The sequence below is a fragment of the Salvia splendens genome, chromosome 10 (genome assembly GCF_004379255.2).
Source record: "Salvia splendens isolate huo1 chromosome 10, SspV2, whole genome shotgun sequence".
In the NCBI taxonomy this organism is placed as follows: domain Eukaryota; kingdom Viridiplantae; phylum Streptophyta; class Magnoliopsida; order Lamiales; family Lamiaceae; genus Salvia; species Salvia splendens.
Window position 1 is genome coordinate 177,579 of NC_056041.1, and position 10,644 is coordinate 188,222.

General features: G+C 40.8%; 1 protein-coding gene across 4 annotated transcripts; it reads left to right on the forward strand.

Annotated features, from left to right (window-relative positions):
• The first annotated feature begins 491 nt into the window (after positions 1-491).
• Positions 492-7,974, forward strand: LOC121752157. 4 transcript variants are annotated; one of them, XM_042147069.1, is made up of 9 exons: positions 492-4,041; positions 4,612-4,738; positions 4,853-4,874; positions 6,381-6,437; positions 6,522-6,603; positions 6,891-6,986; positions 7,140-7,264; positions 7,352-7,370; positions 7,540-7,974. In XM_042147069.1, exons 2-9 carry the CDS (start codon positions 4,639-4,641, stop codon positions 7,780-7,782), a joined length of 744 nt encoding a protein of 247 aa, XP_042003003.1. In that variant the 5' UTR covers positions 492-4,041; positions 4,612-4,638; the 3' UTR covers positions 7,783-7,974. The 4 variants fall into 4 exon arrangements, with proteins under 4 accessions (XP_042003003.1, XP_042003000.1, XP_042003002.1 ...); XM_042147066.1 differs by having other exon boundaries at positions 493-4,516; XM_042147068.1 differs by having other exon boundaries at positions 493-4,041; positions 4,587-4,738.
• Positions 7,975-10,644: the final 2,670 nt, after the last annotated feature.

The window sequence follows — 10,644 nt, forward strand, 5'->3', positions numbered from 1 at the left end:
TGAATGTTGGGCGGCATATTAATGTTGTCGCTCTTTCCAACACTCCCCCTCAAGTTGAGTAACGGTATCCCCGATACTCAACTTGCCAAGGAATTCTTTGAATTTTGTAGGACTTAGCGCCTTGGTGAGAATGTCTGCCAGTTGTTCCTCGGATCGGACAAATGAGAACTCGATAATCCCGCTTTCAAGTTTCTCTTTGATAAAGTGACGATCGAACTCAACATGTTTGGTCCTGTCATGCTGTACGGGATTTTCTGAAATGCTAATTGTTGCTTTATTGTCACAGAAAAGCTGACTTTTTCGTGTTGGTGGGAAGCCAATTTCTGTTAACAATCTTCGAAGCCAAAGTATCTCCATTAGACCGCTTCTGATCCCCCGGAATTCAGCTTCTGCACTTGATAAGGCAACCACTTTCTGATTCTTGCTTCTCCAAGTGACTAAATTATCCCCAACAAAGGTAAAATATCCACCAGTTGATAAAATCAACTTGATTACTTGCCCAATCAGCATCAATGTATCCATCAATCTCCAAATATTTCTTCTTTTCTAAGAAAACTCCAAAGCTGGCTGTTCCCTTTAAGTATCTCACGATTCTCATGACAACATCCATATGATCTTCCTGAGGCTGATGCATGAATTGACTGACAACTCCAACTGCATATGTGATGTCGGGCCTAGTATGAGAAAGATAGATAAGTTTAGGAATATTCCGTGCTTGGATCTCAACACTTCAATTCCTAGGAAGTACTTTAAAGCTCCCAAGTCCTTCATTTCAAACTCCCTGGAAAGATTCTCCTTTAGATTTTGGATCTCTTCGGCATCATCTCCTGTTATGATCATGTCGTCAACATAGATTATTAGACATGTCATTTTGCCGTTCCTCTTCTTTAGGAATAGTGTGTGATCTGAATGGCTCTATTTGAAGCCATGTTTGAACATTGTCTGGCAAAATCTTCCAAACCACACTCTGGGGGATTGCTTTAACCCATATAGAGTCTTCCTCAATCTGCACACCTGTCCTTTTCCAAATTCTTCACAAAAACCTGGGAGAACCTCCATGTAGACTTCTTTGTCTTTCTCAAGTTCTCCATGAAGGAAGACATTTGTAACATCAAACTGGTATAATGGCCATTCCTTACATGCAGCTACAGATAGAAGTGCTCTTACTGTATTTAGTTTGGCCACAGGGAGAAAGTTTCTTCGTAGTCTACTCCATACACCTGAGTATATCCCTTAGCAACCAATCTTTCCTTGTATCTCTCGATTGAACCATCTGCACGCCTTTTTATGGTGAAGGTCCACCGACATCCTACTGGTTTCTTTCCCGGAGGTAGAGTACACTTTTCCCACGTTTCATTTTTTATCAAGGCATCAATCTCCTTCTTCATGGCTTCCCTTCAGTGCTTGTGTTTCATTGCTTCTTCGAAGGACTCCGGAATCTCTTCTTCTTTATAAAGTGCAGCTTCGAATGCCCTAGCCATTTCGGTAAGGTGTCCCTGGGTGAGATTGGCAATACTGTTTCTAGATTTCCGCCATTTCCAGTCTGGCGAATATCTCCGAGGAGGAATGCCCCTTGTACTTCTTTAGGGCAATCTGCCGTGCCCTGTCTCTTGTTCCACCGGGGGTTCATTTGTGTCACCTCTGTTTTCCCTGTCACTGTTAGTGGTTTCAGGTAGGGTACCAATATTGGGATCAGAAGTGTTTACCTCAGAATTCAAAGACTGGCCAGATAGCTCGGTGGGATCCTGAAGCGACACATCATGTTCTTGGGGATTTGACTGGCCGATGGTACTGCTAACTTCCTCCGTTGGACCAACTTCTGTGACAGGATTTTGGTCTGACTCATTTGTTTGGTTGTTCTCTCCCTCCCCCTGAATGGTATCTCCCCAAAGAGGTAGCCAATTTAGTGTGTCACTACTCGAGTTTTCTAACTTACTCTCCCCCTGACCGCTAGATTGGCTATAGAAATATTCGCTTTCAACAAAGTCGTAGTTCATAGTTGTGTACATACGATCTGTCGAAGGGTCATAGCATCGATAACCTTTTTTATTTTTCCCATAACCCAAGAAGACACATTTGACTGCACAAGGTGAGAATTTGTCACGATCATGTTTGGGGATGTGAACAAATACGGTACAACCAAAAATTTTAGGGTCGAGATGGAGGGACGATGGTACCGAGTTTTGGGAAGAGAAGACCTCTAGAGGAGTTTTGAAGTTAAGGATCCCAGTGGGAAGACGATTTAACAGATAGACGGAAGTTGCGATGGCTTCTGGCTAGAAGGATTTTGGGATGTTTGATTCAATGAGTAGGGCACGGGTGATTTCTAGGATATATCGATTTTTCCGCTCGGCTACCCCATTTTGTTCTGGTGTATAGGCACATGAAGTTTGGTGAACAAGGTCATTTTCAGTGAAGAAAGATGTCATCTTAGAGTTCACGTATTCCCTCCCATTATCAGATCTAAGGATTTGAATTCTAGAGTTATATTGGGTTTGGACAAGACGATAAAACTCAGTAAATTTCTCAAAAACTTCTGATTTTGTTTTCAAAAAATAAATCCAAGTCATACATGAAAAATCATCAATAAACAACAAAAAATATCGAAAACCTTGTCTTCCAGTAACCGGAGCAGGGCCCCACACATCAGAGTGAACCAAAGCAAAAGGTGATTTTTCTCTGGTGTTGTTTAATTTGAAGGAATGTCTGTGACTTTTTTGCTAAAACACAAGTTTCACAATTCAAAACATGGGTAGAAGAAACTAACTCAGGAAAGAGTAGACGCAGATAATTTATGGATGTGTGCCCTAACCGGCGATGCAAGAGCCAAATCTGTCTGTCAGTTAGTCCGTGAGTTAGCATCGCAGTACTCTGTTGGGCTATCTCATCCACGTAGTACAATCCATGTCGCTCAGTGCTACGCCCAACTATCGTCCTTGTCTTGATGTCCTGTAACATACAAAAATGAGGCTGCATTGGCAATTTGTAGTTGAGATCTCTTGTTACATGACTAACAGGCAAAAGTTTGTGGGACAATGAAGGAACATAAAGACAGTTTGAGAGGCGAAGGGTTGGTGAGATAGTGACAGTTCCCGCCCCTCTACTTGTGCTAACTCCCCACTAGCTGTTTGGACAAATTTTTTTATGGATTGAGAAATATCGAGGAAGTCCAATGCATCAAAGGACATGGTATCGGTTGCCCCACAGTAAAAAATCCAATGATAGTCTTTATGTCCTACGTTTGAGGAAGATGGGTATGCTAAAGCTTGGAATTTGTTTGTACAAGTAATGGAAGGCTGAAATTCAAAAATTTGGATTTTGTTTTCAGAATTTTCGAGACTTGGGGATGTTATTTGGGTCTTTTGGACAGATGCATGTTTTTTGTATAATATTTCGGACAACTGAGGTGAGTTAGCAAATTTCTGAAATTGCTTAGGTGGCTTTTGCAGTTTCAGAACTCTTTGGGGTGGTTTTTGTGAGAAATGTTTGGAGTGGGGTCGGATCTGGGATAGTGTATAAGTTTTGGGTTTTTTTTTGCAAAGTGTGGAGGGTTTTTTTTTGAAAATCCCACACAAGATTCAGAATCAGCGGCGCATTTCTTTCATCTTCTCCCAAATTCCTTTCTTCTTCTCCTCGGCTGAACCGAATCCCCAGCTCTACCGGCAGCAGCTTCAACGGCGTAGGAATTCGTCATATTTTCAGATTGCACTAGAACAAGAGCCACTGCTTCAGCCGCCGCTGCCTCCGACGCTGCTTCAGGAGCAGCCGCTGCCACCGCTTCAGCCCCGCCGTCGCTGCTCTAGCCGCCGCTTCAGACGGATACTGCTCGGCTGGCGACGCTGCTTCAGATGGATGCTGCTGCTGCTGCCGACGTCGACGCCTACTGATGTTGCTGTTTTTGCCGCCGTCGTCGACGATGCTGCTGTATGTGACGGGTGGAGCTGCAGACATGTTACTCCTTCGGCTGTTCGCCTGTGTTGCTGCAGCAGTGCATTTCGATCCTTCGCCGAAGAGCGATCCTTCGCCGAGGTTCTTCGGCAGGTAGGAATTTTGGCTTTGGTTTGTGTAGGATTTGTACAAATCAATTAGATTTGAGATTGTCTCGATCAATAGCTCTGATACCATCTTAAAGATGGTAATCGAGAGAGGTGGAGAAAGATTGGTTAGGCATTTGGAAGATAAAAGTGTATAGAGAAATATTTTAATGCTTGTTTTTTTTGTTGTCTATTCAAATGTTCATTATCCTAGTATTTATAGGGTGAATGAGAATGTTCTAGTATAACAATAAATGGGATTGGAACTCTACAATGCTTAGGAAATAAACACCACTTGGTACTCTACAAAACTTATGGACTCTTCATCCAAATTGAATGTTGGGCGGCATATTTGGTACTCTACAAAACTTATGGACTCTTTATCCAAATTGAACGTGGGGCGGCATATTAATGTCGTTGCTCTTTCCAACAAGAAGATTCAGAAAGAAGTCATCCAACGACTTAGTAGCGACCCCTCCTGCGTTAGTTTCTCAATCAATAATTTCGCAATAACGCTTCCTCTTCTTCGTCTCCGTTTCTTCTCCCCTTAAGAAATTGAAATCGGAGCTCAATTCAGGGAGATTTTTAGCTGGTAGCTGCACAAATGGGGTCTCAAGCGAATATGGACAAGATGCAGCAGCGCCAGAATTATCGCAATCTCTGGCACACCGATCTCATGCGCACAATCCAAAATGATCCTCCATGTGAGTATTATTTTGTATAACCTCTTTATCTCTACGCGTAATTCGATTTCTTCGTTTACGCCCAATGTGTTTGTTACGCTGCTGATTTTATTTTTTTCAATGCTTTTTGGGCAGATTGCTGCTTGTCGTTTTGGTGGTAAGTGTACTAATTGATTCATTGTTTTATGTGTTTTTACTAATTTTTTCAGATTGTTTCGTTGCTAAGGAATGACTATCTTCTTGGTTTTCTGCTCTGTGTTATTTGTTTTTTAGATCTGTGTTTCGTTTTGATTAATATGCTTTCATTGAAGATTTCAGATGTTTCTTATTTTAAAGCTCGGATCAGTTAACTTAGGCTTTGAGACTTTGCTGCGACTCAGGGTTGACTTGGATTAGTTAAATCTTACTTCATATACTTGTGCTTAATTTAGGATTAACTGTCCCTTTCTGAGTTTTAAATTTAACAGCCACGGATTCAAAGATCATTCCAATCAACGAGATATTCATTTCTGAGTTTCTGCAAGAATGCCAGTTCAATTTAGAAATATGATTATAACAATATCAATTTATCCCTTGAGGAAGCGTTGTGCTTTTGAGGATTAGCCTAGATATATAAACTTAAAACTTTAAACTTTGTGATATTCAAAAGCCCTTGATAATCTTTCATATGAGCCGATTTTGTTTGATTCATATCCAACTGATATGCTAGGACTAGAGCAATCCTGATGAGGTATACGAACAAAATCATGTATCTAATCAATCATAATTCATAAAAAAGTAAATATCTCTGAATGGCTAGTGGCTAATCTGTGAAGGCGAGGAATGTCCTTGCTAATGCTATGATTGGGTTAGTTATAATTTTTGGCCTCAACTTCAACTTTATAAGTATCATGTAATGTTGTTTGAGAATTTGTTTGATTATTATGGCTAGTTTAAAATTTTCGGGATTTGGAAGTGTGACTAGGATGATAACTAAATGGGATGGATTTTCAATTTTACAACACAACAATAAAATGACTAATGGCATCATTTTCTTCATTGTCACTTCAAATTTGAATTTTTAAAAATTGAGCTGTGGGGCATGAGTTTGCTGCCTGCATCGTTCGTTTTGGAACAAGATTATCCTCGGGCTTTGCCATGACCTGTTACTCAATAATTTTTGGTTGAGTAATAAGGACAATGATATTTCTTGATTCCTATTACGACTTCGATTTTGTTGGTCTATACCATTAACCTTTGGGGAGTTTTTACTTAAACAAAAAATCTATTTCCTTTAATCAGTCAGACTCCCCCAGGATATCACAAACCATTAAGGTTTGGGATTGAAAATTATTGTCCCTTCAACATGTTCACTTATCTGTAAAAAAATTAAAAAATCGTTCATCCTTAACTTAATAAGTCACAGACTCCACCAAGACATCAGGAAGCATATTTCAAGAGCATTTTGGCCCAGTTTAGGATTTAGCTTTGATGTGTAGCTTTGTTGCAATTTCATAAGACCTCTCTAGGTATTAAATCGCTCGTGTTAGTAAGATTGAAAATTAAGCATGTACATGGCCAATTTTGAAATAAATTCTTGTTTCCTCCGCCCTTGATTCTCCATCTGCAGTATGAAAATAAGTTTTTGAATATGTTAAGTAATTGATAGCTTTCCATATTACAGTGGCCCCTGCGTGTCGTATATGCTCCGCAAAAGAGCACTCTACAATGACATGTCCCGGTAATTACAAATCATCTCTCATGTCTAGATTGTAATTTGACCACCTGTTGCGGTTACAATCGTTTTTTCTGTATTTTGTGACAGGTATGTGTGCTGTGCTGGGTATATGCCTTGCAGTGGTCGATGTGGTGAAAACCGTTGCCCAGAATTTTGCCTTGCAACTGAGGTACTATGAAGTTCAGGGGAGCAAAGTTTTGAGTTATATAAGATTTATGATATTACTGCTGCGATTTTTGAAAGCTACTACAAAATTTCTCCAGCTATGATACCCATTTCTATATTTTTTTCTTTTATCTACATTTATGCTTAAAACATTTTTTGGTAAGGTATGGACTCTCTCTCTTCTCCAGTGTGTACTAAGTGCTTCTATTCTTGTTCTCTCCTTGTTTCGTTTGTTTGGCTCCTGCTACCAAGCATTGCTGATATACAGAAATAATCGAAGTGCAATTTCAGGTTTTCCTGTGCTTTGGAAATTCAGTTGCCTCTACTCGGTTTTTGTTGCAAGATGAATTCAACATACAAACAACACAGTGTGATAATTGCATCATTGTAATCTCTCTCTCTCTCTCTCACACACTCACTCACTCACACACACAAAAATGTGCTTGTGTGCACAAAACTCGTTTGCTCTTCCCTTACGACCTCCTGAATATGAATTCTCAAGTGTTATGCAGCTTGACCAACTGCTAGTTCTGTATGTAGGGTTTCATGGTGTGCCTCCAACAATTTGCTTGCATTTTCTCTATTGTTGCTATGATAGTAGGAAGTGAAGAGATCTCAGAGGCTTCCCAGATTCTGTCATGCTTGTCTGATATGGTGTATTGCACGTAAGAAAATTTTACCATATATCTTGAATGTAAATCTTTGGTTTGTATCTATCCTCTACTAAGTCAAATATGATTTGGTTTTTGCAGGGTTTGTGCTTGTATGCAGGTAAAGCCTAATGCCAATACTTTATTACTACTTTATACTGTTGGTTCAATAATTAACTGCATAAAGAAATAGGTGGAGTTATTGCTGGTGTAGGAGTTAGAAAACCCGACTTTGTGGTTTGGTTCATAAGTTCTACTATCAAAATGTTTTTCCTTTGTGTTAATGTCAGACACAACATAAGATTGAAATGGACAAGCGCGATGGTAAGTTTGGCCCACAACCGATGGCAGTTCCACCCGTCCAGCAAATGTCACGCCTTGATCAGGCATATCCCTCTACTGTCGGATACCCTCCACCCGCATATGGGCAGCCAACTTATCCTCTTCCACCCGCGTATGGGCAACCAAATTATGCTCCACCCGCGTATGGGCAGCCAACCTATCCTCCTCCCCCTGCAGGCTATCAGAGGTGAGCTTGTGTTCTTTCTGTACTGTTGGCGGAGTTGTTCGAATATATCATCAGGAGGTTGTTGATAGATATTCATAAACATTGTCCGTTGTACAGTATTTTGTTGGTTCTTTGTTGTGTGTCACATATATAAGACCTAATTTTTTAAAGCCTTTGCCATGACTTGAGATTGATAATAAAATGGCATTTACATGTTTTGGGTTTGTTACGTTACGTTAAGTAAATTTTGCACCAATTGTGATAGAGCTTAATTTAATGGAAAGAAGGCTTGCATGTATTGTAATGGTTAGAAACAAATGATTGATCTCGAGTCTTAATGGGCGGCTACATTTAAGCGATGTGGGACATCACCTAATTAATCAAGGCGCTTCTTATCTACAGTATCCTTTACAACGCCAGTCTTTTATTTTACGAATGAAATATCGTTTTGGTTGATGTCAGATACTACAAGTAAGCAATTAAAAGATTGTACGTAATTGGTTGCAAAATCATAATAAATCGATAATTTGATTTTGAAGTCAAAACAAATTAATACTCCTAGCTCAGTTTACTGACAGAATTTAAAGTGTACAAAATCAAAATTTGTCACGTGTAAAACTTTTACATACAAACCACTTAACAAGTTGGATTTTATCTAGACCACGCACGGTGTCTCAGTTTTGCCATGTAATTGAATCAAATTGGCAATACGATATATAGAAGGACGAAATAACAGTCCAACATGGACACTGCAATTTATTAAATGTAAAATGTTAATATCATTCCGATTAAATAAGGCATATATTACAATTCAATTCTTTAAATAATTTTTAATTGCTAGTTACTACACGCATATGGAGTACTTATTATAATATCAAGACAACATATAAATAGTCATTGTTATAATGTGTTCGTTCACATCGAACATATGAGGAAGCTTCATCCTACAATTATTCATTATACTTATGGTAGGTTCAGGTTTTTCTCAGAATATAATTTATTGAGGTGATCATTGTGCTATTATTTTTTGCTTTTATTTCACTTTTAATCAAAAGAGATACACAAATAAATTAAAGTGATAGTAGTTACTAAAATCACAAAATTTAGTCAAATTTTTATTAAACTATTTGGAAATAAAAACGACGTTCTTGATGATGCTCAGTACTTGGTCTTTCGTAGGATATTTTGATATAGCATTGGGGAAGAGAAGAGGCATTGCAACAAAATTCCCCACCAAAAACCATTGGTATAAGCATTGATTTAATCCAAGTTAGAGAGATGTCCCAATTCAAATAACAATCAAAAGCAATCTCATCTTCACAGCTGGATTTGCTGCTTTGCTATCATGACTCCTTTGAAATGGAAAATAAGACAATGATACGAGACATTAATGCCATATCTTCCATATCTTTTATTTAGTTATCTTTTGATTCATAGTATCTTTTCATATATTGTTTTCTTGTTCCATAAGCTAGTATTCTAAATAGGGATAGGTTGTTATCATTTTATTCATTCAATCAATATATTATTTTGGCCCAATTAATTGTGCAACAGGAAACTCTCTCTATCGCTGCCGACGAGAACCTCTCTCGCGCCCAGCACCCCCTCTGCCGGAAGTCTTCGCCGACCCAAACCTCTTGGGCACTCGGCGACTACGGTCTCTGTTTCTTGTGTGTGTGGAATTCTGACGTTAAGGAAGGCTATCCTTAACAACTGGTGCTTTCATCGTGAGCTCACCCTCCACAACACCGATCGAACCATAGCTACGTCGCTGCCCGACGGGAATCCACCCGCGCACAGCAACTAGCCACACCGCTGCCCGACGGGAATCCACCCGCGCACAGCAACTAGCCACACCGCTGCCCGACGGAATCATTCGGCACACCCTCCGCAGCACCACCATCACCGCCGCATCTCGTGCTCATCCTCCATCTTCTATCAACCATAACCCAAATCTCACCAAAAAATAATTTAATCCACCACCACTTTTATCCCTTCATCAAAGCCGTCAAAATTTTCACAAACCATGGCTACCACCAACTCCACTTCTCAAACCAAAATCCACCAATATCAGCCCCTGCACCAAATGCACCCTATTATTGCAAAACTTGATTGCCTACTGGACAGGATGGAATCCCGTATTGACGCAGCAGATCGGTGCGTGGACAACCTTCGTCGGAAACAATACCGACAGAATGGCCACCGGCCACCGCCGCCTCACCGAATGGGGTCTGTCCGGACACGCCGCCCCTCCTGTTGGGATCCTCCCAGAAACCGACCACTACCGAGCTTCCAGCCCTACGACCCACCACGGTCATGGCTGCCCTCTTGTTGGGAACCACCGCCTCATCGTGCATCGCAAGGATACTCGGATTATGATCAGCCACCACCATATCCGCCTAGTTGTTGGGATACACCCAGGCGGCAAACCGATCACTTCCGGCAGCAGCGCAGCCCACTCCCGGGCACACAACCTTGGCAACACTCACCCCCAAGTTACTGGCCCGTACAGCAGCGTCGGCACGCCTACGGGAAGCAGCAACAGATACACGCATATAGGCAGCAACACCAACCTGTTGCTGCACATATGGAGCCTCTTAATCGGTTTGGCAATTCCCGACCTCGACATCAATCAAACCCAACACCGGTCTTTGAGCATTCGTCGTACACCTGCACGCTTTCAGACGCGGCGCTGCAAAATCCCGATGCCGAATACCAGCCACATAAGCCACCAGCGCGTATGGAGCCCCCGGATTGTATTTTCCAACCCCTGCCGTAGCCACAACAACCACATTGCTGTCAGAATGCAGCAGATGAAGAAAGCTGCATTGGAGAAGTCATTACTCATACACATTCACCAAACCTTGACGCGTGTTTGGATAGTTAT

Excerpts from the sequence above, each read along its gene's own strand:
- LOC121752157 (XM_042147069.1), top strand. The coding sequence starts at position 4,639 with ATGGGGTCTCAAGCGAATATGGACAAGATGCAGCAGCGCCAGAATTAT. Across the intron at positions 4,739-4,852 it reads AATCCAAAATGATCCTCCAT|ATTGCTGCTTGTCGTTTTGG; the intron begins GTGAGTATTATT and ends CTTTTTGGGCAG. Across the intron at positions 6,604-6,890 it reads AATTTTGCCTTGCAACTGAG|GTTTTCCTGTGCTTTGGAAA; the intron begins GTACTATGAAGT and ends GTGCAATTTCAG.